This window comes from Falco naumanni, chromosome 3 (genome assembly GCF_017639655.2).
Source record: "Falco naumanni isolate bFalNau1 chromosome 3, bFalNau1.pat, whole genome shotgun sequence".
NCBI lineage: Eukaryota > Metazoa > Chordata > Aves > Falconiformes > Falconidae > Falco > Falco naumanni.
The window spans coordinates 39,521,193-39,536,657 of NC_054056.1; the positions used below are offsets into that span (position 1 = coordinate 39,521,193).

Genomic DNA, 15,465 nt, shown 5'->3' on the forward strand with positions numbered 1-15,465 from the left:
CACCTTTGAAAAGCTAAGTGTATTTGCTTTCACTGTGAAAATTCATGTATTTGTATGAAGTGAAGCAGAGCTTGTATTTATTTTTTTAAGATTCCTGACAGTATACTAAGGAAGGAAAGATATAAGGTAGGCATGGAGAGGACCAACTGCAAGAACATAAAATGCAATTTTTTTGTTTCATATAAATAAGCATATTAAGAAAATCTGCTTTTTAATCTGGAAAATAACTGCCAGTATTTTCAGATATATTTGAGGTGGTTACAGCTGGGATCTCAGTCCTTCAATGTTCTATACAAGGAACCCAGTGAGTGTGTTGGACATAAATACAAATATACTGAGAAAAGCTTTCTGTTATAACAGGTAAAAGTGCAAGAAAAGAACATGTAGGCAGGGAAATCAGGAGTTGTAAAAACATGCCTTTAATTGTAAGCAGCTGATTAACTGTTTCTTAAAGATCCTAATCCTGCAAACACTTTATGCTTATTTTTTATGTACAGGAGCAATCTGGAGTCAGCTGAAGCACAGATATGCACCTAAGTGTTTGCAGAATGAGGGTCAAAGACTACAAACAGGAGAAAAGAGCTTTATTCCCCAATTTTAGTTTGATCACTATGGATGCCATAATATTTCTAAAGAAGTTAACCGAGCAGTTATTACCCTTTCTTGGAAAACTGAACATTTAGTATGATGCATTTTCAGAAACCAGATCTAATTTAATACAAATCAGTCGCTTACCGATTAACAGGTTAATTGAAGGCTTGCAGCTTGGAAAAGCATGAAGTAAATCCAGCAAGCAAACATTAGAATCTCTAATAAAGCGTGTGTAATCAGAGGCTCCTTGTCTACTGCAAAGCTCTTGTAGCCTCCGTTTTTCTCCTGCATCACTGGTATACTCTACAAGAGCTCGCAAAAATGCCTGCAGGGGAAACAATAAGAGTGAAGGGTAACAAAACTTGTCCATTTGGGAAAATGGTCACAAAATTGGGAAAAATTTGAGTTGCCTGGGGACAGGAAGCAGTCACTTCACAGGTTAATGGATAATACAATTTATTTCCCAATGCACACTTTCACCTACTATGATTTTTTTTTTTACCTTTTTGTTGTTGTTGTTTTGTTCCTGACTGTTCCCCTAATGCCTGGGACAAGCTAGCAAGTCAGAAAATCCTACTTAGCCTGAGCAGGGGAGAAACAAATAAACAGGTACAACCCATTCCCTGAAAAATCCCAGATTTATGAGAGGCTTTCTTATTTAGTATTTGCACTTTAGTTAAGTAAACATCTACATAACACAAATTAATTCAAGACAAACCACCATTTGCTAAGTTACAGAAGCAATGAAAGGAATAATAAAAAGTCTTAGAGGAGGTATTACTGTAAATAAAGTATGGTATTTAATAAGTCATGTAAATGCTGCTGTGGTTTTTTATTCCATACTTTATGCCTACATAATGGAACTGCAAGCTTTTCTTAAGGGAAAATTAAATTGAGCACTGAAAGATACAGTAAAAATTAGATGCAATTAGTTACAATTTCTTTTTCAAAAGCAAGGTGGAAATAGACACAGTGCATAAAGGAAAAGTGATCCAAAACACCAAGTGCAATCAGACAGCACAGTCTACACAAAAGAATACTCAGAAAGTAATCTGAGTGCACCCAAACACTGTGCTTCCAGACAATACTTTTGAGTATGGAGTTACATAAAGCACGTTCTACACTGAACAGGTAATAAAGCAGATAGGTTATAAAAACTGGCCTGGGTGATATTCCCCAGCCAGCACACTCTGCCTACTCTTATCGTTGAGACAAATCTTCAAATTGTTAAATGCATTTTTGAAAAAGTTGAAACAACTGGAAGATTCTCTTCTGTTACAAAATACACTAAACCGAGTAAAAAGTGAGACTCAACAAACACAACTGTTTAGCTTTAACCCTCATACAAAGTTATCTTTAAAATGTGTTCTGACAATACCAGAAATACACACGCATTTCCAGTTGCAAGCTTCCAGGTTTTTTTGCAGGCACAGAATGAAAGGAAAATAATATTCACACATTGTGAGAACAAATACTATAGAAGCAAAAATCTTTCTTCAAATTCTGCCAGTTACTGAAATGCTGTGAAGACATTATGGCTGTGTTTGCAAAGAGCAACATGAGTATTTTCAGTAACAAAACTTGACACAGATATGGCTCCCTTTGATTAGAAAGAAAGATTTCTCAAAAATGCCTATGAGGCCAGGTGCCGTGAGCCTTCCAGTTACCTGAATCCAAATATCTAATACTTTTCTATTTACTTCCAGATTAGTTATGAATCAAGGTACTGCAGAACAGGAATAGAGATTTCGGTATCTCATAGTTTGCCAGATAAAGTATCAGAAGCGAAATTTCTTAAAATAAATTACAAACAGCAGCATACAAATTGAAAATCCTTACTCACCAAGAAACACAGTAACTACACATGAAGCAAGAATAGATCTGTAAGAACCCATAGAGCATAGAACTACTAAGGATTTCTCTTTATAAGAAGAAAAACATAAACACCTTTTTGGGAATTGCTCTTATTTCCAGACACCAGGTTAGAATGAATTTCAAAGTGCTTCTTTCAGGAATATGTTGTGGATAAGATGCTCCTAGTTCATTGGGAGAAAAAAACAACAAAACAAAACATGCATCTATTAACATCCAAAAATGGCATCACAGAGTGCTTGCTCCTTCGAGAATTACAAGATGCTAAAGCATACTCAATTCTGAATGTTTAAACCCCAGCTGGTTAGTGTAAATTATAAACTAAACAGCAAGACTGTTTGCCAATGAAGTACCAATGACAATTTTCCAATGAAAAGTCAAACAAAAAGAGGGCTATATACACGAGTGTTCAAATAAATTTCACTGCTAAACCACTTGAAGCTTTGTTGCCACTTTCCACCTTGAAGAAACTCAGAGGAATAGTTACCAGGAAAAGGACCACCCGTATTTTTTTCCCCTCCATCAATAACCACCCCTGAAAATCAAAACATGCTGAAGTTTTCTAACAACCTTACCAAAGGTGTATGCAGCCAGTGCCAAGCTGGAGCCCAGCAGATCCAAAGGGTTTCTGTACAAGCAAATAATCCCTCCTGTACATTCTACAGGTTCCATTTCTGGGAAGGACATCCCACCTATCCCTTCATGGAATCAGCTAGGGTGCAGCCAGGCTTAGAAGCCTCATACCATGCCATGTTATTCTACGTTAACCCCAAAATCAATATAAGAGCATTTATGTGACAAAACATGTAATCAATAAGCTCTGCAGGTCCCAAATTGTTTCCTTACAAACCCAACTTGCATGTTGTGATTTCTCTTGACAATGCTTCTTGGCTTCAACATCTAGCTATAGATTACTATGCTTTTTTCCATGTTCAAGAGCCCTTTAATACTACAGAATTTTCACTCTAAGAATATACCTATATAACTTGCTAAATTAGCTCTTCATATCAGCATCACTTGACTGAACCCTTGCTACAACGAACAAAATTTATTTTTCAAACATAAAGAGGATCTGCATAAATACAATGCAGGGAAGAAGCATCCACTTTCACATAAACTCCCTTTTCTTGAACATGCTGACAGCATGTTAGAAGTACTTAATCCTCTTCCCAAGACGCTCATACATACAGTTAAAAAACCCTAACTATGGCAAAAGAGTATTTGAACAACAGACCTTGTACCAGACTGCAGATAATTTCTGTTTCGTTCTCTCAACTATCACGTCAAAGCTGAATGGGATAATACTGCCTTGAGCTTGAGGGTGCTTTGGATAAGCCCTGATCCAAAGGTTGATTGTTACAAAGCTGGGACCTTCCTGGGACTTGTTTTTTGGTTTTGGTTTTTTTTTTGGTGCTGGGGCAGTGGGGGTCAGGGGCAGGCAGGGCAGAAGAAGCAGGTGTGTTTGGAGGGGTCTGTCCCAGAGGAACAAGAACAATGGGGATTTCCCAAGCAGGGGGGCGAAGTGGGAGGGGGTTCAGTGCAGTGGGGCTGGATAACAAGCCAGGCCAGCCCTGCAGATGCAGGGCTCATCCCTAGTGCAGGGTCCAAGCTGTAACTGATACTGGCTCTGCACCAAATCTAAACGGTGACCCCTCCCAGCAGAGGTTTGTGACTTGAGAGGGGGTCTAGGATGGGTATCAGCTGGGCCTGGACATCCCATGTAGTATGTTACAGCATGGCCTGTCAGGTAAACTCACCTCATTAACAGGTGAGTTACTCCCTAATTCCAAGAACAGGGGTCCATTTACATTTCATACTTAAGGGACAACTTGTTTTGCCCTTGATGCAGGGAATCTGCATATAGGAACTAATTTACCCATAGACTGGAACAACAAAGAGCCCTACCCACCCTGCAGAACTAAAGGTACAGCTTAGCAGCACCATGAAGACAACAACTGCAAGGCAAGAGAAGACTAATTCTCACAGGTCCAGCTGGCAGTACACGGGCATACCTTGCAGCTACCCTTTTCTGAGGCACGGGGTCATAAGACAGAACAGATCCACATAGACCTACAAGCCCCTTAAAAGGCATCTTGCAGCAGCCTTAAGTCTTCTGCTTCAGGAGTGTGGTCCTCTTAGGTTGTAAAACAGATTGATGCGAAGTGCTGTGCAAGGAGAGATTTTACTTCCAAGTGGGGGATTGTTAGGTTATGTGATTAAAGGCTCATCTCCATAAACATGAAGGAGCACAGAGAAAGAATGAGATGGATGAATGCTAATGCCAGGCTCAAGTTCCCAGTCAGAAGCTAACTCATCTACAGAAAAACCACCAGCAGCATTCTAGGTGTTATCTCTTTTTTAACACATCCCTGTGACTTCCAACATGCTTCCATGAAACAACAGCTGTGTCCCAATACTAAAGATAAAAATGTTCAAAACTATGCATACCAACTACTACCAACACAGAAAGGAGTATTTGTTCATGACTAGTGCATCACATCATACCTTTCTTTTTAGTGCCCTGCTTAACCTTTAGACAAATAAAGGACTCTGCTTTTTCAGAAAGTCCCAAGATCTGAAGAAGTTCTTCCACCTCATCAACATTGTTGGGACATATTACACAGAATGCATCTCCAGGTTGGTAGTCGAAGACTGTATCCTGTTTTAAAATATGAGATCATTTCTATTAAATTATATCACAAACCAAGCCCAACAGCATCACCATTCCTGACAAAAGTCTTCCTGCTATTGCAGTCACATGAAGTCATATGTTCTTTTACTCTATACTAGCATTTCACTGCTGAGAGTACATTAGAAACTAAATACTCATCTTTTCTTTTCAGGTTTAACCTTATTAATTAGAAAGATCTTTCCTTATCTGGTTTACATATTTGGGCACTCTTTAATAAGCACCGATGAGCAGCCTAAACAGAAGGAAAATCATATGTATTAAGGGGATGTATTATATAATCAGCCTGGATTATTAATTACTGATGTACTTTGTTTTCTGGTTTGAAAAGAGCAGAGAAAGGAAGTCCTTTTAATTAATGCCACTTTGTATAGAGATACTCTGCCACTAAAAATTTGCTGGTTAAACTGTTTGATGAACTGTGACTGAAATGACCGAAATCGGTTTTATCTTCTGAAGGAAAAAAAATAATGAAAACTAGCAAGAGAAGAGCACAGCGAAAATTAAAAGGTATCTCAGATCTTAAGACCTAGATTCTACTTAGTTGGCTGAGGTTCTTGTGTGCAATTGCTGAAACCCTACTCAAGCTTCTGTCTGTTACAGGAACACACGTAATTATACTTGCAGCATTATGTTTCCCTTATGCATCAGGTGAGGTGACCTGCATACACAGACTGTTGAGAACATTAGGAAAAAAAGGCAAAAAATGTTCTAATTTTCAGTGGGTGCCGATGACAGGATACATGTATACATACAGATGTATGCAAAAAGACATGTCACCTCAGAGACTCAGTTGCTCAAAACTTAATAGACTATCTTTAAATCTCAGTCATAAATATGTCCCATGGATATTGACACAGATCAGGCTAATAGAGTCCAATAAAAGTTACTGCCAAAACCACAATATCCCAAAGGCAATATTCTAGAAACCCACTCAAAAGCAACATATTTCCTTTTTAAAGATATCTTGTAACATTGAGCATTCTCTGCCTTTCACCTTCAAATCAGTATACAAAATGTGATCTTCCCTGAATAAACTAACCAGTTTTTACACCAAGGGTAACAGAGGTTGACAGTTTGAGTAGTAAGTTAACAAGTCAGAGCAAATGAATGCCAGAAGCAGGACCAGTGCTCAAGCTAAACTGTTCTTACCACTTGATCATACTAGTCAAACATTTACTTGTGTAGACTACCTACCACAAGCAATAGCTTCAATTGATTATAGTTTCTGAATATTCCCTACATTGTACACTCACAAACTGAATGATTACTCATTTTCAGTATTCCCTGCCTGCCCTTCTGCATTGCAAATTCCCTTCAAAAAGGTATTTCAGTTAATACAATATCCATGGAACAACAGAGAAATTAATTTGACAGTTTAAATTCTGTTTTGACTTCCTTGGAGTCGTATCTTTCAGTAAACAAATCAAGCTTTTCATTTAAAAAATTGATCAGTCTAAAGTGACATCCATTCGCAATATAGGGAACATTCTTCTCTATGAGGGTGGTGAGGCACTGGAACAAGTTGCCCAGAGACGCTGTGGATGCCCCATCCCTGAAAGTGTTCAAGGCCAGGTTGGATAAGGCATTGAGCAACCTGGTCTAGTGAAAGAAAGGGCACCCCAGTGGCAGGGGGGTTGGAACTATTTAAGGTCCCTTCCACCCAAAAACATTCTAAGAATTATTATTTCTTTTTAAACAGTCAAATAAATAATTACCCTCCCAGTTATCATACATAACACACATGCTTTTCACCTTTTATTTTAACCCACTAAAGAGAAAGCCATCACGAACTTACTGCAATATCAAGTTCTAAGAGCAATGTGGTTTTTATTGCATCTTCTCTAGTGAGTTGAACTGCTTTTGTAACTGGCACTTCAAAGGCTGTCCCCTCTGAAATCAGTGAGGATAGATGCGGATTCTGAAAAAGAGGACATGAAAGCTTACACTAAAAATGCCAGTCAGCTGAATGACAGCTTACTATGCCATACAGGAATTAGTGTTGGTACACAAGTTTTTTTAAACAACCTTAGAAAATGATTCAAAACAATGAGGAAAACCAGAAAACTTCTATATTCATAGAGTGTTTTGCTCTACATTTTTTAAAATCACATCCAAGCAGTAACAGGCATATATCCAACTATAAAAAGTCAATAGGCTTGAATAGTCTAATGGGCCTAAACTCCCATCAAATGCAGCTAGCTGTTTCCTTCAAGAGCTGCCTTAAAAACAGCCAATTAGAGAATGTATTTATGTTAAAACTCAGAAAACTCCCATCTAATTAAAGGATTACTAGGTGTACAGAACAGACAACATACAGAGTAAGAACAGGAGCTATTTAAAAACATTATTGCAGATTTACAGATTAAGACTTTAAAGGTGTAGAAGGGGCTATTATTGCAGACAATTTATAAGAGGAATTTTAAAACCTACAGTTAAATTCAGAGCTAAACTGCAAACCTCACTCTACAAAACAGCATCATGTTATGCCACAACATTTCTACACAGGTGAAAATGTGCCCCAAGATTGTAAACGGGCACCAAGAATAATTCCAGACCACCTCTGGCAAAGACTGTCACTTGAAGACCAGACTACAGCCCTCATTTCTCCAATCCTATTGTCAGCAAGATTCATTTGAGATCAGTACAGACAAAAATGAAAAGACATGGGAGACACACCAAATGTCCATAATAATACTCTGTCAAGTGGAAAGGAATTATTCTACTAGTAAAAGAATATGTGTTAATCTGAAGATTCCCTATTAAAAAAAAAAAAAAGACAAAAAAAAAAAAAAAGACAGGAGAATCACTTGGTACCAACAGTTGGAAATTTTGCTATTCTCTTAAAATATTTGATATGGCAATTAACAGCTTAGGCCATATCAAATTATTGTACATCAGCTGGACAGTGATAAGTGTCTACATTCTTATTCCCTCCAAGTCAAGTTCAAGGCATAATGAGATGAAGATTTAAGATAAACTGTATTATCTTACACTTGCCACAAAGGCTTAAGATGCATACTGTTGCTGCCATACTGCTGTGCTACTCTGCTCAGCACCTTAACTCAATCCTGAGAGTCAACAGCCCAGGACACAGATCAAATAACTAGAGAGACTGTGCACCCAGCCTTCTTTAAACGGCAGGGAGTCTGTACCCAAACCTCAGGCTGATGCACTTCAAAACAAACCAACTTCAGCTGTGCTTGGAAAAAACCACCCATGGTTGTTGCAATGTGAAATACTGGAAAAGGACATGAATTGTGTCATACTTGTAAAATCAAACATGACCCTAGACGGGACCTACGTGTTGCCAAGGTCTAGCCAACTATGTCAAAAATAGTGCCAAAGGGAAAAAACCAAAACCTGCATTTGATTCTTTCCAAGGCTCAAGACAACCATCCAGCTTTATACCTGAAATCTGGACTATAATCTTTAATCTGTCACTGAATTCCAGATTAGCAGATTCAGGTTTTTTTAATCTGCTGTTCAAAAGCAAAATTTACTTTTTTTCTGTTTACAGAAAAGTTAAGGCATCAATATTAGAACATGATCAATTATATTCAGGCTGATCTCTGAAACACGTTGACTTTAAAATAAGAAAACAGTCTCTTTTAATTACTGTAGCACCACTTTTGAACCAACTATTAGTCTTTAATTGAAGAGTACCTCTAAATCATAAATCTTTGTTTCAGTAATTTGGATTATTTAATTCAACAAGCTGACCACAACAAACTACATAAGAGGTCTAAAATAAAAGCAAAATTATCCAGTCTTTACATTCAAACACTCCTATGTAATTATATTAGCTAGACTAAGTGATTCTCCCACCATTACCATTGACACTCTCAGTAGAGAGTGTCAGGGCCCTGAGAATATTAACTGGCCTTCATGGTCCTGACCAGCCCCACTTCTGCTCACAGGCCCAGGAGCCTCAGCTCAGCTCAGCCCTGGGTCTTCAGTCCCTGCCTGAGCGACATCACAGCAGCACTGGCTGGCAGCTCGGCCATAACCATGCCCATGACTGGCTCCAGATCCTGTTGGCCCAGACCTGGATCTGCAGATGGAATTCCCAGCTTGGCTCCAGACCTGTCTCATTCCCACAAACTTGCCTGATGACACTGCACTCTCGGCTGATCCTGGCTGACATCTCCTGGTTTTCACTACTTCAGTACTGGGTGACGGGACTGGCTGTGTTACCACGCTCAGCTCTTGGCTCCCTGTTATTTGAAGTGCAGCCAGACCTCACTGCTCCCTCACACAGATAATCAAAACGTCTGCCCTTTGGCAGGCAACCAGAAAAGTTTGAGTCACACCTGCCAGTTCATTTTGAACACTAAATATGCCAACTGCAGATAATTCCCAGCTCATGCTAATTCTTCTCTTTATACAGCAGGTCTTTGCTCAACATGGCTTCGTAGAAAAAACACACTTGCTTTTGATCTACCATTCATCTTCCATTTCCAATAGTAAAATTATTATAAAGTTTTACAATGACCAGTTTGTCTGTTATTAAATACGCAGCAAGATTTCTGAGCAATTTTACACCCTCTTAAGGCATTCTGAAAGTACTAAAAATTTGAACAGAAATTGTCCTATACTCCTTACTACAGGAAGATGCTTTCACTGTCCTAACATAAGCCACTAGAGGATTTTAATTCTTCCATTCCTGGCACTGCAATGCCAGATTATTATTTAGCTAAATTATACCTCCACGTAAGTGTCTATAACTCAACTTATATGGTGGTAACTACATTTTCACATTATAAATGGATCTTTTACTTACAATTCAAAAGCCTCCTGCGTTCATGGACATATCTCCTTCATGTAAGTACCCACTTTGCTCTTTTGAGCCATATGTAGGAGCATATGCTCTTGGCTCCTACCAGAGCTGGAAGCTTTCATCATTCAGAGTGAAGTCCTTACCTCACCATGGGTGTCCTGAAACTGTACCTCTATATATTCTGCTGGCAATGCAGGAATATTCAGAGCAGACTGAGAGACAGGAGGGACAGAATGAATAAGTGAAGGTTCACTGTCTCTAGCTGAAGCCACAAGATTGATGTCAACCAGTTTCTGTGACAGAATATCAGAACTCTTCACTCCCTCATCTTCTAGCTTCAAGTTCTGTACTTCTGAGCTTAAGTTTAGTTCATGCACAATGTGTGGGGCTGCAGAGTGAGAGCTAGAAACAGCATCGACAACACCGCTCATGCCTTCTTTTTCTTTCTGCAACACAAATGCTTCCTTGAGGGCAAGCCAAAGTCCATCAATCCAAGGATCAACCACTAATTCCAAACTTGGAAGAGACACACAAAGAGAAAGGAATGGATGAATTATTGTGATCTACTAGACTGTTAATTTACAAATAATGAACACATCACAAAAGCTAAAAACACTGTTCATTTCCCATATTTATTTTTATATATATATATGCAGCTGTTAGAATATTACTTTTTTGTTTAAAAAAATTTTCATTTAGTTATTACCACTATGTAAATTTATGGAGTCTAAAATGTGTAACAGCCTTACTCTTCCTCCAGTTTCTTATTTTTATTTTCTTATGCTGAACTTTACAACAGGAAGTTGAAGGGATGATAGCAAAATATCCAACTTTGCATTGTGCAACAGCAACATCAACAGCTTGCACTAACGGTCCAATTTTATTATTTTAGAACACAAGTTTTATGGTTAAGGCAATGCTTGTGTTCAAATGTCTTGCATCACCATGCACAAAGCTGATACAATCTGAAGTTCAAAATAAACAAGCCAAGACTGCAGCCTACCGGCCAGAAAGAGCAACAGAACAGGAAGGGACTTGTTTTCTTACATAATTTGTCTACAGCAATCAAAAATTCCTTCTTATGTAATTTTTCTATAGTGATAAAAAAAAAAGGAAAAAGAAAAAAAAAAGGATGTTTATAGAGGAGAGAAAAAAATGAAAAAGCATTGTAGGATTTGCCTAAAGCAGCTCACCTGCAAGATGTGAGCTTGGATAAAAGTCTGATGTGTATGTAGAAAGCGATCCCATTACGCAGTACCACACATACTGGGAACTGGATTTATTTTTATTTTCTTCAGTAAACAGACTACATTTTCAAAATCCTCCACTTACTCTGAATTACTTAATTTCTAAAACTGCTAAATACCCCCCATTTTTCCAGCCATTACAGATGTTACTCACACTTTAAAAATGAAGTTTTATTTACTGGCAACTGAGATTGAAAAGGCATACTGTGTTCAGACAAGACTCATATCTATGAGGTGCTGAGTGTTCAGGTTCACCTGATTTCAAAGAGTTCAGAATGCTTAGTCAAATTCACATGTAATTATTGCACCTTGAAGAAACAAAATCCAAATTCATGCAGCTCTTACCCTACACAATCATCTGCTAATCCTGTGTCATAGAAGTGCTGAGCACCGAGTTCTTGAAGTCGTCGATCTACTGTCTTTCCACCATTACAAAAGAACGTGTACTCTGAATCTCCCAGACCTAGTAAATTAAAGAAAAGGGGAACTATGTCATTCAGCCAGCCACCCAGGCCACAGAGACCAAGATCTGCAAAGACAACACAGGGTTTTCTTGCAGGCAAACAGAAGAATCTGACCTTCAAAAACACCCTGTGTTTGTCCCAAAGCAGAGCTGAAAAAGTGGTTCCTTCTTCACAAATGTAAGACACAGAATTTCTTTAAAAACACTTGGCTTTCAATATTTCATATTTCAGAAGAATGTTGCTTTGGTTTGAGGCTTTTAAAAAATACAAAACTGCTCCTACGGGAAAAATGTAAGTAACCAAAATAATTAATAAGAGTGAAACTGATAAACTGTATGTGAATTACTGAAAGAAATGATTTTTCAGGTTAAAATTGTTAATATATCTTAACAATGTAATGGAGAGAGTATTAAAAGTAATTTAAGAATATTGGAGCCTTGAGAAAAAATAATCAAAAAAGGAGTGACTTTAAAGAGCATGAAGAAGAAATGTAGGAAAATGTGCATAAGAGAATCTGGTCCAACATCCTCCTCCCCAAGAATCATTGATTTCTTTGTAGACCTCATTTTCATTGCACTGGGTTTTCTGCACTTTAACAGTTGTGACGATGTTCTGTTAGAAGATGATGCTCTTTGATATCAGTCAAACAGTCAGTGGACTCAGGAGGTACATTCATGGAGGATTTGAGACATCTCATCCTTAACAGATGCTTATCTACCAATCCCAAAGACCACTGGTAGGTAGTCTTCACAAATTCCATATGTAATCCTCAGCACTGTTTCAGTATCCTAACTATCATGATTTTTCACAGCCTGACCCTTTCTTGTGTGCAATTCAAACTGCTAGATCCTTATTAATCCCCTGCCCCACCCCAACAATGGACTATTGCTTTCTCCTTTATAACAGCCCTTTTGTTCCTTTTCTTTTTCTTTTTTCTTTAATGACTTCTGCTCCCTGTTAAGAACAGTACTTGAACACTTAATTGGACAAGTTGAAAGGGATACCATGAATGTATTTTAAGACTGATAACATTTTAAACCAGAATCACAAAACACTCACTTAGATAATATATCTGTATTGATGAGTATTAATACAATGCTTATCTTCATATATGCACATAAGCATTGAGTCAGCTATGAAAACCTAACTGTTTCACAAACTGTAATGTATAACTAGGCAACAGCATAACACCTTCTCAAAATGTTACATGATTAGGATGCATATATTTCAGACTTCCACATCACACCTCCACTAGATATTTCCTACTAGTGGGTACTTTCCTCATGAGAAACCTAGGAGCATCATCACTCCTCACATCTTTGAAGTTAAAACCTAGATTCAAATAGAAGTTTCTGGAGTTTGTTTAAACACAACCAGAAAACTCAACAAGCTGATCTTACCATCAGGTCAAGATATATCAGATGCATTTTGACAAATCTGAATTTGCATATCAACCTTTAACCTGAAGTTACCTTCCTTCTATTGAGGAGCACGACATTCAAAATCTTAAAAAGTATTGTGAATTTAAAGGGATGGGATGATCTTAATACCTTATCTTTTAAGGACATTTTATACTGCCTTTCCCTCTGTATAGAAAAGTGCCCAGTTACCCACAAAGTCAAATAAGCTCATCTAGTCCACAGAGACTTGACACAAATTAAAACTTCAACAATTATAGATAGCTTATATCATATGTTGTTTAGGCAAAGGAAATTAAACTATAAAAAAATTGGGTTGGTTGGTTGCTTACATTCAGATCATTTCTGTGACAAATTTCCTTCATTGCTCATAAAGGACATTACATTAAAAAGCTGTTCATACTATAAATTAAGTGTTTTACAGGCACTTAAAAAAGCCCAAGCAACCTATTCACAAGTGAAAAAATTACGTATTATTCACTGACAGACAAGCACTATAATTACATAGAAAATACTACATCACCTAGCAATCCATACTGGAGATGTGCAAAATAATCAGGTGGCAAGGTCGTGTCTTGAATTCTCTTTACAAACTTGCGGGCGGTGTCTGGTGGATCTCCAGTACCAGTGGTGGAAATAACAATAACTACAGGATCCTTTTCTGTTTCCAGGTTATACTGCAAGTAATAGAACAAGTAAGTTTCAAGGTACCATTTGATATCTATTTGTGGCCTTAGATACTGTCTTCCACTCTTTCTTTTCCCAAAGGTACACAGAAAAATGTTTAATTTCATCTTACCTGTATTAAAACAGAGAAAGTCTTTCAAGTAATTACAAGTCGGTTTGGGGATGCAAGTTATAATCGTGTTTGGAGTTTTCAAACCCAGATTAGGTAAAGCCCTGAGGAACCTGCTTTGACCTCCACTGAGTTCCCCTCACAAAGTCCCTTTCAACTTGAATTATCCCCTGATCCCATACACAAACACTGAAGGGTAGCATTTTGGGCGGGTTAGTATACACATGAAGAACACTTCGCAACTGCACTCGTAGAGCTTAAATACACAGCTCATACAGTATTTGCTTGGTCAAGTAGAAAAAGTATTTTTATATATATGATCACAATCACACTGTTAGCCATAATCCTGACCATTTCACACAGATACCTGGGGTGTGGCTATACAAACTGTAGGGATCTTTTCTAAGTTCTATTAGGGATCATTTGGTTCTGTTGGATAACTTCCATGTTGCATCTGACTTTGCCACAAAAAAACCTCACTGTATTTTGCAGGAACTAAGGTAGCCTTGAACAAAGTTTCACAGTGCTCTACAGTTTCATTTATTTTGGCTCCTGTTCCCAGTTCATTTCTCTCCCCTTTGCAAATACCAATCTTCTATATTTCCCATGATTTTATGGGGGCTACTCCATTACACCAGGTTGATCAGAACTGCCTATATTTGGGATTATGCACCAGTTCCGTAAATTCAGGTCTCATGCAAACATTTATTACTTCTGAGGTAAAAAGCATTCTGTTTCTTTGATTATTCCAGCTTTCCACTGGTAGCGGGCTGCAGCACTGTGCTAGCATGCAGCCAGTCAGGTCACTGGCACAACACGCTCTTTCACAGCACCCCTACAGGCTACAGGTTTTGAATCACATGGACAGATAGTGACTTATGTGAAACACAGCTCCACAGAATCACTGACACCTTGTTTGGGAGTGATCTCTGGAGGTCACCTAGTATCACCCCATGCTCCAAGTGGGACTAACTGCCAACACTGCATAGGTCAACTACTACTCCGGCTGAATTTTGAAAACTTTTAAGGGTAGAGATTCCACCTTTCTGGGCAGCCTCTTCCACCCAGAAGAGCTTCTCCACTAGTGTCTAATCTGAGTTTAATCAGGCTACACTCAGTGGATTTTGCCTCCCATTGTACAGTTTTCTGCTGCCAAGAAGAGTTTGGCTCAAGTAGGCTGCTATTAGGTCACTCCTTAACTTCCTTTTTGCCATATAAGAAACCCAAGCTCCTTTTACTGCTCCCTGTAGGTTTCAGTTTAAACTCTCGCAGCATTCCAGGTTTAATAAAATAGTAGGATTATGAGAAAATATAAAGTTTGCAAGAGACACTATGTTGCATTTCAAGCAGTTTCAGGACTGCAATTCAAAACTTCAGAGTGAGGAGTTATGTTCTAAACACTTCACCCAATAAATGACTCAAACCTTAGCCCTCCTCAATCCATGTAAAAAGTTACCCCTTATACCTAAAATCCACAAAGGTTAGGAACACAAAGAAACAGAGTATCAAGGGGTTTTGCTGTTGTCATGTTTTCTAAAACTTTCCTGAGGAATCTAAAAGCAGTTGCATGGAGCAACTTAAATTCCCATCTAGACAGTGTCCTGAACA

General features: G+C 38.2%; 1 protein-coding gene across 3 annotated transcripts in view; it reads right to left on the reverse strand.

The window, feature by feature from the left end:
• MTRR (5-methyltetrahydrofolate-homocysteine methyltransferase reductase) overlaps positions 1 to 15,465 on the reverse strand; it is a 32,397-nt gene that overhangs the window by 9,542 nt on the left and 7,390 nt on the right. For all 3 annotated transcript variants that reach the window (XM_040585473.1, XM_040585474.1, XM_040585475.1), the window contains 7 exons: positions 13,585 to 13,738; positions 11,525 to 11,642; positions 10,076 to 10,448; positions 6,951 to 7,073; positions 4,969 to 5,122; positions 2,539 to 2,627; positions 736 to 916 (listed from right to left, as the gene is read on the reverse strand). In XM_040585473.1, the coding sequence (XP_040441407.1) occupies positions 736 to 916; positions 2,539 to 2,627; positions 4,969 to 5,122; positions 6,951 to 7,073; positions 10,076 to 10,448; positions 11,525 to 11,642; positions 13,585 to 13,738 (1,192 nt within the window). The remainder of the gene's footprint in view (positions 1 to 735; positions 917 to 2,538; positions 2,628 to 4,968; positions 5,123 to 6,950; positions 7,074 to 10,075; positions 10,449 to 11,524; positions 11,643 to 13,584; positions 13,739 to 15,465) is intronic.